The following is a 12,669-nucleotide window of genomic DNA, read 5'->3' as shown; positions in this document are numbered from 1 at the left end:
TTCATCCCAAGACCGATGTCCACGTAACCCAGACCTCCCTCATCCCCATACCACTCTTCCCGTATGTCCTGCTTGCCCATCAGGAGGGCCCACTGAAGCTCCCCTCCTGCATTACACCAGGGTGCTGGTGGAGGGCTGGCAGGTCATCCAAAATAGACAAAGCAAGGATATTTGTAAACTACGTGCTTGTAACATTTGTTCAGGGCTTGGTAGTAGCGTCATGATGTGGACCAAAAGTTGTCCTATCTGAACATGCTGAAATTCCAGGCATTTATTTTCAACCTCTGTGTGGAAATATCATTAAAAAAAACTGTAAATGTATGTTTTTAACTGCACCTTTAACAAATTTCAATTGGACATCATTATGTATATATGGCATACACTTTATCATTCTGAACCTCAAACCCAAGTGGGACGTTGTGGCTTTGTGACAATGATCAAAGCAGCTATTCTCCGATTTGACAGCTCAGAGCAGTTACACCTTCAACACCACCTAAAAACATCAGCTAGGATCATTTTATACGTAGCTCTTTATTAGCTAGTTATAACTGGCATGGTCACGCGTCTCCTGCCATGATCAACTGAAAATGACCTCACGTAGAATGCATCCAATTACAATTCAGTATGTTGACACATGAATATTACATGCGGGAGTCCACTATCGCCAGTTAACGCTTGATCTGGTTGAGTCTAAGTCTCTAGTGTTGAGGCGGGAATTATCCACTAGCCAGGTAGCTGGAACTTATTTAATGAAACAATACCATAACTAGTGTTGGGAGAATTAAGTTCTCATGTTCTTTAACCAATTCAATTAAATTACTCAGTCTGCTATATCAGGATTTGTAGGATACTGATAGAAATAAAAACAGACAGATGCTCAGTCTACTCCTCTTATCTCATACATTGTCTCACACTTGCACCCTGCTTAGGAACAAACAAAAAAAAAAGTCCTTGTCCTAATTCTGACTAAAACTACACACATCAGATTTATAGATGTATGATTCTAATAAATTTCATACAATGACAGGGTAGTTTTAGTTATAGTTCTATGTTAAATGTATTATTCATTATTCATAAAAATCCCATAACATTAGAGATAGGTAGCAATGGTAAACGTGCATAAAGATGGCAGAATTAAGGTATGACATTGTTTTCGCACTATCCACACAGTTTTAAAAAGTATGGCGTTTCTAGAGTACTGAAAGTTTCCAAGAGCATCATTGGGGAACTGAAAAAAAGATGGAACTACCCGGACGGACTCTGCCTAGAACTGGCCATCTGACCAGACTGAGCAAGAAGAAACTTGAACAAGGAGGTGATCAAGAACCCAGTGACCACTGACAGAACTACAGAGTTCCTTAGCTGAGATGGGAGAACCTGCCAGACGGGCAATAGTCTCTACAACACTTTACCAATCTGGGCTTTATGGGAGTGGCCAGACGGAAGCCACTCCTGAGAAAAAAAGAATATGGCAGCCTGCCTAGAGGCACGTGAAAGACAGACTGGTGAGGATAGAGGGAACAGTGAATGAAGCAAAATATATGCAAATCTTCTTCAGAGTGCAAATGACCTTAGACTGGGTGAAGATTTATGTTCCAACAGGACAACGACCCCAAGCATACAGCCAAAGCAACCCTTGAATGGCTTCAGAACAAGAATGTGAGTCATTGAGTGGCCCAGCCAAAGCCCAGAATAGAGTCTCATTGAAAATCTGTGGAAAGATTTGAATTTTGCCATTCATCAAACTTTACAGAGCTTGAGAAAATCTGCAAGGAAGAATGTGAAAAAAAATACCCAAATCCAGAAGTGTAAAGCTGATAGACATACCCAAAATGACTCAAAGCCGTAATTGCCGCCAAAGGTCCTTCTACAAAGTATTGATTCAGGGATGTGAATACTTATGTAAATGAGAGATCTGTATTTTAATTTCTATACTTTGCTAAAATTTGATTATGGGGTGTGTGATGGGTTAGAAAAAAAATAAAATATTTCATACATTTTGAATTCAGACTAGTAACGAAACGTGGAATAAGTCAAAGGGTATGAAAACGATCTGAATGCACTGTATACTCTTGCTAATGACCATACAAAAATATTAAATGTTACTGATCATAACATATTGCTGAATAAACTTAGGTTATGGATTGAGAGTTACCTTTCTAATAGAACACAAAGGGTTTTCGTTAACAGAAGCCTCTCTCATGCAAATTCTGTTGAGTGTGGTGTATCACAGGGCAGCTGGCTAAGGAAATTGTTTTCGGTTTTTACAAATGACCTTCCACTGACCTTGAACAAAGCCTATTTGTCTAGGTACGCTGATGACTCAACAGTATACATGACGGTTGCAACAGTAAAATAAATACATTTAAAAAAAATAACTTAGACACGTAACGTACAGCTCCAGTCAGTTTTAGAATGGGTAACTAGCAACAGGCTTGTGCTAAATATCTCAAAAACTAAAAGCATAATTTTTAACCCTAAACCTCATTTAGATCTATTATTGAATAATGTCGCTATTGAGCTAGCTGAGGAGATTAAAATGCTAGGTGTAACTCTAAATAACATGCTGTATTTATCTATCAACTTTCCTAATATTAAGCACATTGCTTCTCTTTACAACAGGATTATAGCCTACCTGGCCTGAATGAAAATGAACCACGGGAAAAAGCATCCTCCCTTCCATATTTAAGTGCATAGATGACATTTTTTCCCCCCATGCCCCAGTTCCGAGACAGGTGCATGATAATGGTCCATTCTAAATCAAAATACATTTTACACATATATTATTTAGTATATGTAAAGACATTAAATTAAGAATAATCGAATGGGTGACAATATTAGCCTATCACTTGTGAATGATGCCCAGCTTGTGTGCAGTAAAGCAAGAAACAGCTTTCCTTTTTTTGGGCTACTTTTTAAAATCATAGTCACACACCTCTTGTAGCCTAGCCTATAGACCTATATGTTTTGATAAGGTTTGTAAAGTGGCCAAATAACTTCTTATAATTGAGCACATTTAATACGCTTTATAACCGGTGTAGAGCCTAACTGGCATACACAGGATGCGTGTGAGTTTCAAGTTTAATCGCATTTGTCCTCACTATTCAGAACAGTGCAAATGCAATCGAAAAATCACATCAAAACATCCTATCATACTTTTAAAACTCACCTCACTGTGATGATCAATTTAAAAAAGTTCCACAGCAGGTTGAAACAGTGTAAACAAAATGGACAGCGCTTTCTAAGGTGTTGATTCATTCAAAACAACCATATGCATATTAGTTTATGGATTGGCTTATGAGCCCAATAATAATTAAAATGATGATTGTGCCATTATACAATGCATAGCCTACCGCATAATTATGCATGGTAGAAAAACAAAACTGATTTAAGATGTCTTTGATACATCATTTGTGAAATTTCTTTCCTTAATGCATTTGAGCCAATCAGTTGTGTTGTGACAAGGTAGTGGTGGTATACAGAAGATATCCCTATTTGGTAAAATACCAAATCCATATTATGTCAAGATCAGCTCAAATAAGCAAAGAGAGTCCATCACTACTTTAAGACATGAAGGTCAGCCAATACGGAACATTTCAAGAACTTGTAGAGCTTCTTCAAGTGCAGTCTCAAAACCCATCAAGCACTATGATGAAACTGGCTCTCACTAGGACCCCTACAGGAAAGGAAGACCCAGAGTTACCTCTGCTGGAGAGGATAAGTTCATTAGAGTTACCAGCCTCAGAAATTGCAGGCCAAATAAATGCTTCAGAGTTCAAGTAACAGACATCTCAACATCAACTGTTCAGAGGAGACTGTGTGAATCAGGCCTTCATGGTTGAATTGCTGCAACAACAAAAACACTACTAAAAGGAGACCAATAAGGAGAAGAGACTTGCTTGGGCCAAGAAAAACAAGCAATGGACATTAGACCGGAGGAAATCTGTCCTTTGGTCTGATGAGTCTAAATTTGAGGTTTTTGGTTCCAACCGCCGTGTCTTTGTGAGACGCTGAGTAGGTGAACGGATGATCTCCGCATGTGTGGTTCCCACCGTAAGGCATGGAGGTGGTGGTGTGATGGTGCTTTGCTGGTTTTATTTCCTATTCAAGGCACACTTAACCAGCATGGCTACCACAGCATTCTGCAGCGATACGCCATCCCATCTGGTTTGGGCTTAGTGGGACTATCATTTGTTTTTCAACAGGACAATGACCCAACACACTTCCAGGCTGTGAAGGGCTATTTTACCAAGATGGTGAGTGATGGAGTGCTGCATCAGATGACATGGCCTCCAAAATCACCTGACCTCAACCCAATTGAGATGGTTTGGAATGAGTTGAACCGCAGAGTGAAGGAAAACAGCCAACAAGTGCTCAGCATATGTGGAGTTACCGCAAGTCAGCACAAAGACAACAGGAGCACTGCCACCATTATTCCAGCACCATTTCAGCTTAAACAGAAAATAATTTAATACGCTGAAAACCAACTTAAAAAGACACCAAAAAACTATTTAGTCCAATCAATGTTGTTAAATATGTGTCTGTCCTTACTGTTTTCTCTGTGTGTGTGCGTGCTCAAGTAAAACATGGACTCACCCACTTGTAGAACACCAACATCATCCTCATCTTGTTCATGTTGGCAGAACGGTCTATGGCTTTGTCATACAGTACACTTTTAGTTTTTGTTTTCATAGGCTACCTAGCTAAAATGCTTGCTAGCCTAACTTCCTTGCATTGGCAACAACGAACCAGCTAAGTTAGCCAGCTAGTTAACATGAGCCTACATCTCAGGTCAGTGGCACAACATTCATTTATTGTTAGATCAGAATCGGCGTCACAATCATTGGCCTGTACAGAGAATTAAGTCAAAACCACAAGTCCAAATCCCCATCCATGGCTTAAAGGGACGATTTTGCAAGCTAGTTACTGCAGGACATCAGAAGCAGACATGTTTTTGTGAAAATTATGTTTTTCTTAGAAAGTGATTTGATTGGTATGAAGCCAAATCCAAACTGGCCTCCTTGGAGGGCATTTTGCTGCACCAGGACAATCAACAGTTGAGCTCAGCAAACGCTAATTACAAAAAAAAAAAAAAATCATCAAGGGAGGCCAAAAGCTTGCTAGCATCAATCAAATGCTACGCTGGCAACATGTCACTGTTTTGGTCCAGACAGCATCAGATACATGGGCTACACATACTGAGACAGAGGGGTGCTGTTTCCCTCGCTCTGATGATTTCTCTGGTGAGATTCCAGCCCCTTTGGAATTGATGAAATTCTTTGAAAACACAGAGACGAAAAATAAATGTCATCATTTTAAATGTTTTATTGGGGAAGCCTGGCTTCCCTTGGTGTCCATGAATACAAGCCACTGTTAACCTGTCTGATAAGTTACATTATTTTAGCCTAAAACTTAAAAAGGATATTTCACCAATGTTAGGCAAGAGCCATACAGAAGTTCCGGATTACTCACCGTCTTTTTAAACGGGCTAATGTCCAAATACAGAAACAATCAAGCAGTAAACATATGGTGATGAACTATCACTTTAAACATCTTATTACAGTGTACTGCAATGCATTGCACACACACTCCTTGTATACATCTAGCCCCCTCTTCTTTGGGAGGCGGAGAGGTGACGGGAACCAACCTCCGTCTAGGGGACTGCTTCGATCACGGGGGTCCCTTCAATTTTAAGACCGGCCAGAGAGTCAGCTACCTCTTCATCCTCCTCTTCCTCATCATCCTCCTCATCTTCCTCCTCCTCATCGTCATCATCATCATCATCTCTGCCATCGTCCTCCTGGTCTCCCTCCCCTCCTCCGGACGATGACACGTTCTTCCAGTAGGAGTCGTAGCCAGAGGCTCCGTAACCTCCATAGCCGTAGCTATCCTCGTCAGCACCACTCTGTCGGCCAAACTTCGTCGTACGGGCTGCAGGGCGAATACAGGAATAAAGACATGAGCTGAGAATCTTGAGTACTAATCCCGATCCGGGGAGTGCACATACACAACAATTAAAAGGCGTTGAATGTGGCGGGATACATTTGAGGTTTAAGATCTGACATCTGCTACAAGAAAAGAGTATGAAAACAAGTGATTTGTAATGATGGAAAAATTACTCAATCAACAACTAAAATGATGATATTACAGTATACATTCAACTGCACTGCCGTCAGTACTCAGTTTTCCTCTTAATGACTGAAGAGTTTTAATCCATGACTGACTTAAGCAATGATTAGATGTTAGATGGTGGACTCACTGGACATGCTGAGGTCCTTAGTCTCCTGGGTCTCATGGCCACACTTGGGGCAGGGAGGATTTTTACCCTTGTCCTGTTTGAACACCTTACTCTTCACATGGTCATCACAGAAACAGGCCTGGGGAGGGAGAGACACAGTTCAACCCAGATGGGCCTTGTTACTATAGGTTACAGTCATGTGTCAAATCCAGGAAATGTATTCCCTGTCCCACTGGTAAATGGTTGTAACTAGAGGGAATACAGCCATGACTGGAAGTTACTTTTCGTAGCAGATTAGGAGAACAGTTTTATTTTAGCTAACCCTAACCTAATTCTCCAAACCTGCTGCGAAAAAGTAACCTCTAGTTGTAGCTGTATTCCACTTAGTCAGAAGCCTGGTAAACGGGTACTTATTTACCGGAAAAAATCGACTAAATTAACAGTGCAACTGGGAATGTACACATTTCCCCCCGAACCAACACCCTTGCCTTTCTTGCAATAACACTTGTCTTTTCTTACGAGCACTGACTTTGCTGGTAGCTGCTTTATGACTGTGATATGTGGTTCTCTCACCTAGTTACCTTAAAATGAATGCACTCAATGTAATGCCGGGCGTACACGACACGACTTTCAAAAATCCTAGCAACGCTGAGCCTCGAGCATTAAACAACCGTATTTCCTATAGTAAACAATCTGGCAGAGACGGGGGTCGACACACTACAAGATTCTTCACTTGGTCGTGAGGATTCTCCATACCACGCTGTCTCGCCAAAACAATATGAATAGATTGTTACCGTGGCTAGCTACAACGAGCTGTGGCTCAAAACAGCCTCATAAAAGTCCAGTCAGACATTCACACTTGCCCTACAGAGTTGAAATATCTTGCCAATACATTTTGGGACTGAATAACATTGGGTGTGAACTTCAGAGCTGTAACATTTTTACATTTGGTTAAAGGCAAACGCAAACGCATACTGGTAGTAGTAGTCATCGCTCCTGCACGAGCGAGTGCACATTCTGGGTGATGCGAATCAAGATCTTGGTCTTCCCTGGCTAGCTCTCATTTGGCTATTGCTGATCGCCGTTCTCAAAACTGGTCGTTGCACATCTCACATTACAAGAGCGCTGCAGATTTTGTGCCGATAAAATCAAAACACGGGATCGATCGGTAGCCCTCAGATTGTGTCTCTGACCTGCTCACATTAAATGAGCGTCGATGACAGCTACGAGTAGGCAACAACATGGGGATGTTGTCTCCAACCTCAAAAAGTTGTCTGGGACAGCTAAAACCAGGGCCAAAAATCGTGTAGTGTTCGCACGGCTTAAGTCGCTCTGGAGAAGAGCGTCTGCTAAATGACTCAAATGTAGATCTCTCGGTCAATGTGTATAGAGGCAACAGCGGTAACAAACAACTACACTGGCATGAGGAACAGTGGGAGAGAGACAATTGTTTACAACATAACACATTGTGTTGATTTAATGCCTTGAAAAGTGTTCATAGCCCTTGGATTTCTTCACATTTCATTGTGTTAAAAAGTGGGATTAAAAAAATATTGTAATATTTTTCTCAACAACCAAATGTCTAACATTTAAGATGAATATAAATGATAGTTGTTGCTTAATGATAGGATTGCACAATCCAGTTGTATAAAGTATCTCTTAGATAAAATAGACAAAATAGACTCCCAGCTGTAATTGCTGCCAAAGGTGATTTTAACATGTATTGACTTGGGGAGCTGAACTTAAGCAACAACTATCACTACCATTATTCTTTTCATAAGTCTTCAAGCTCTGTCAATATTGTGGGGATCATGGCTAGACAACAATTTTCAAGTCTTGTCATAAATTTTCAGCAGATTTAAGTCAACTGTAACTTGGCCACTCAGGAACATTCACTGTCTTCTTGGTAAACATCTCCAGTGTAGATTTGGCCTTGTGTTGTAAGATATTGTCCTGCTGAAAGGTGGATTTGTCTCCCAGTGTCTCTTGTACAGCAGACTGAACCAGGTTTTCCTCTAGGATTTTGTCTGTTCTTAGATCAGTGGTTCTCAATCCTGGTCCTGGGGACCCTGAGGGGCGCACATTTTGTTTTTAGCACTCAACAGCTGATTCAAATGATCAACTCACCATCAATCTTTAATCATTTGAATCAGCTGTGTAGTGCTAAGGCAAAAACAAAATGTGCGTTACTTTGGGTCCCCAGGATCGAGAACCGCTGGCTTAGACCCATCCCATTTCTTTTCATCCTGAAAACCTCCCTGGTATTTGCCGATGTCAAGCATACCCATACCATGATGCAGCCAGCACCATGCTTGAAAATAAGGAGGCAGTTACTCAGTGATGTGTCGGATAGCACGCCAAACACAAGGCTTTGTATTTAAGCCAAAAAGTGAATTCCTTGGCCTTTTTTTCTTCAGTTTTAAATTAATGCCCTGCTGCATACAATATGTATGTTTTGTAAATGTTTTTATTCTGTATATGTGTGTTCTTTTCACTCTGTCATTTAGTTCATTATTGTGGAGTCACTACTAAGTTGATCCATCCTCAGTGCTTCCATCACAGCCATTGAACTGAAACTGTTTTGAATCACCAATGACCATAACTCTGTAACTGGCCTCATTGTAACATCCCTCAGCAGTTTCATTCCTGTCCTGCAGCTCAGTTCAGACGGATGACTGCATCTTTGATGTGTCTGAGTGGTTTAATACATAATCCACAGCATAATTATTAACTTGACCATTCTTAGAGACATCCAAAGTCTGATTTGTTATTGTTACCCATCTACCAATCACTGCCCTGTATGAGGCTTTTGAAAAGCTCCTTGGTCTTTGTAGTTGAATCTGTGCTTGAAATTTGACTGAGGGACCATACAGATGTTTTATGTATGGGGGACAGAGGAAGGGTTAGTAATTCAAAAACCATGTCAACCCCTATTATTTCACACAGAGGGAGTCCATGTAACTTATTGTGTGATTTGTTAAGCCCAATGTTACTCCTGAGCTAATTTAGGATACTTCTCATTTATATTCATCGTAAAAAAAAAAAATTAAGTTAGAATTGTTATTCCACTGACAGAGTATATTGACTAGATTGTTGACAAATTACAATAAAATCCATACTAAATCAGAACATTTTGGGGGAAGAAATCCAAGGGGTATGAATACTTGGATCTCCATTTTACATTACCTTGCAACGCAGGCAGGAGTGTTGCCCTAATCGGTTGCAGGAAGCACCTGAAATGAACATGGGGGAAAACACAGTATATATTAACACATTGAAAATGTTTATTTAAAATCACTATAGCTAGGGGTTAACCTTTCTCTAAACTTTCAACTGGCAGAATGCCTACTTTCCTATACGTTACATGGTGTTCCTCATGTCTGCCAAAGTCTGCCCTAAGGCTAAACGTCAACAGGTTAGTGTTGAAACCTCTTGATTTCTCATGAGCCAACACAATGTGGATGATTGGCGTGTGAGAAAGACACCCTAATTGCTCACATTTGTAAGTCTCCGCCTCCAGGACTTGGCAACTGGCTTGGTGCTCAAACTGGTCATCCTCACACAGGAAGTTGTGGCAGAAGGAGCAACGGTATACCCTTCCCCCTGTGTCAGATAGGAAAAAAGGTGGAATGATTACAAAAGGGACAAGGTGGATGGCAACCAGCATTTGGGTGCATGTATTGACATAAAAAAAGCAAATTATAGGCCTTGTTTAGTTTTGTAGACCAGGCAGGTTGGATAATATTATAAAATGGCATAATTTACCATGGTCCCATACACAGCGTTCACACTCGATACAGTCGGCATCCATGAGAGGACATGTGCAAGCGTGGGTACTGAGGCACTTTCTCCCGTGGCACACCCAGGCCTCACAGAAGTCACACACTGCCCCCTTGTGGACAGAGACAACATCTCACATTACACATATAAACTCATGACTGTGGACAATCTGGGCACATATCACAATGTTAAATATATGTAGGTCTACACCAGGGGTGTACTCATTACGTCTTGCAATGGAAACCATTTGCCATTTAAGAACCAAACGGAAGCAAACAGAGCAAACGAAACGGTGAGGGACCTACCTTCAATTTGTGCAATAGAGACTAAACATTTTTCATTTGGAGTAAATGGTTACAATTGCAGAACGTTTTGCAACAGAATCGGCATAATGAATACATCCCATGGTCATATTCACTAGAAGCCAAAGGAGGCAAACTATCGGGGACTACCTGAATTTGACCGATAAGAAACACTTGTTTTCCATTGTGAAACGTTTTGCTATGGTGTGCATTAATGATTACTACTGAGTATTTATTACTCCCATCTCAATAAAGTTTTTCAAACGGCTCTCATCTCTTACCACCATGCCCATTCCCGTAGCGTGGATCCCTGGGTGCTTGATGACACAGTCTGATGACTTCATGCATTTGGTTTTGCCTTTAGTTGGAATACAGGAAGACAGTATCACACCACAACATGATACATGGTTCTTGCACTCCTATACAAATATCTTACATGTAAGATATTGCAGATGCAGATGTAGCAATGCAGATGTAGCAATGCAGATGTAGAAGCACAGTGGCTAGGGAAAAACTCACCAGAAAAGGCAGGAACATAGGAAGAAACGTAGTGACGAAATATCTTACATGTAACATTGTGCAATATCTTTCTTTGCCACTTGAGGGGATAAATTAAGTTGGGCTCAAAGAGCTCAAGGGATTTTAAAATCAGAAACATGCCATGCGTCACAATTTATCTTAGACTCACCACATTGACCACACTGGGGCAGCTTCTGAACGTTTGCACAGAAGTAGCAGAAAGCTCTGTTCTTCTGCCGTCTTGGGTGTCATTGAAACAGGGGAACAAAGTGTCAAAGCCTCCATCACCTGTAGATTATAGTTGCTAATAAAGAAATAATTCATCTTGTTCAAATAGTTGAATTGTGTTCACACAATTTAACCTTTATGTAACTAGGCAACTCAGTTAAGAACAAATTCTTATTTACAATGACGGCCCACCCCAGCCAAACCCTAACGACGCTGGGCCAATTGTGCGCCGCCTTATGGGCCTCCCAATCACGTCTGGTTGTGATACAGTCTGCAATTGAACCAGGGTCTGTAGTAGTGAGATGCAGTGCCTTAGGCCGCTGCGCCACTCGGGAACCCCAATGTTAGCTAGTTAAGTTATTCATTAAGATGAATGTAAAAAAAATATTGATTGAAGATGTCTTACCTCTGGCATTTGTCACATTCCTGCAACACCAGATGAGGACTACAGTAAGTTGAGGACTACAGTAAGTACTAAGGAAATAATCATGATTTACAGTCATTGTTAGCTATCCATTTCATATTGTGCTGTGATGAGAACATGTATATTATTCCATACCATTGCTGAATTGCAAGGGGACTTTGCAACGTCAACAAAGCCCTTGTTGGCTCGAGTCTGTTTCTCCCGTTCCTTGCGGTTCTCTGCCTTCTTGCGTGCACCAGTCTTCTTTTTCGGCATATTTCAGTTTCTGTAGCTGGCTTTACTGAAGGCATGTGGGGGATTAGCAAACCATAGCTATAACTAACTAACTAACCAACCAACCAACCAACCAAGCCAGCCAGCTCAGTCAATGGCATCACATCTTGACAGACTGGACACACATCATTAGTCTAGGTCCTTACGAAAATATAAATGTTGTAAAACTGTATTAGCTAGTTAACTAGGTATCTACGTAAAAAAATGTGAAAAAAGCAGTTATTTAGCTATCTATCTGCTTAACGTTACTGTGCGTGTGCTGAGCAACACAGTTCAAACACGCGCTAACTAGCTTGACTTCATGGAAATACCAGATGCAGCAACGACATGTAATAGAAATTAATTTTATAATTAACAGATAAGCCTTAACCGACATGTGCTGTTTATATATTTTTTAACACATTATAACCCAAAATGTAAAGAAAGAATTACCTGGAATGTTGCAATCCACGGCTGGCTCAGCTGAAAACGGAAGTTACAAAACGGATATTTAGTCCGACTGAGTATTCTTCTCGCCTGAATTGTGATTCGCCTTTTCGTTCCTATGTGAGTACCTATATTTCTATTGTACATTAATTTCCCTTTGAGCTCAATGAAATGTTATATTAAAGTATGAATTGTATATTACATCATGGTTTGGCCAATTAAGGCTGTTATTATCAACGCTAGTTCAAAAATACATACTTTAAAAAAATTATATTGTATTCTAAAGTCACTTCAGTCACCCGCCACCATGACCCATGAATGTTGTTAAAATGAATTGGGCTTTACCAAAGAAGCCTTTGCAATGTCTCTTTCTGTAACGTAAACTACGGTGAATGGGTACACAATGCCCCAGATGATGGCAGTAAACCATTCTTTTCATCACACATGCTTGAGGTTTCTTTAGCCTTATCAATCAGTGG

At 40.6% G+C, this 12,669-nt stretch overlaps 1 protein-coding gene across 1 annotated transcript; it reads right to left on the bottom strand.

Annotated features, from left to right (window-relative positions):
- Positions 1–5,307: 5,307 nt before the first annotated feature.
- On the bottom strand, positions 5,308–12,274 carry LOC120035071 (zinc finger protein 330-like). The gene is made up of 10 exons (XM_038981836.1): positions 12,197–12,274; positions 11,627–11,771; positions 11,474–11,493; positions 11,009–11,079; positions 10,602–10,678; positions 10,004–10,130; positions 9,737–9,841; positions 9,425–9,471; positions 6,260–6,377; positions 5,308–5,931 (listed from the first exon to the last, which is right to left on the bottom strand). Exons 2-10 carry the CDS (start codon positions 11,744–11,746, stop codon positions 5,654–5,656), a joined length of 963 nt encoding a protein of 320 aa, XP_038837764.1. The 5' UTR covers positions 11,747–11,771; positions 12,197–12,274; the 3' UTR covers positions 5,308–5,653.
- Between the last annotated feature and the right edge of the window lie 395 nt (positions 12,275–12,669).

Source organism: Salvelinus namaycush, chromosome 42 (assembly GCF_016432855.1).
Source record: "Salvelinus namaycush isolate Seneca chromosome 42, SaNama_1.0, whole genome shotgun sequence".
In the NCBI taxonomy this organism is placed as follows: Eukaryota; Metazoa; Chordata; class Actinopteri; order Salmoniformes; family Salmonidae; genus Salvelinus; species Salvelinus namaycush.
This window is presented reverse-complemented; position numbering and strand designations above follow the sequence as displayed.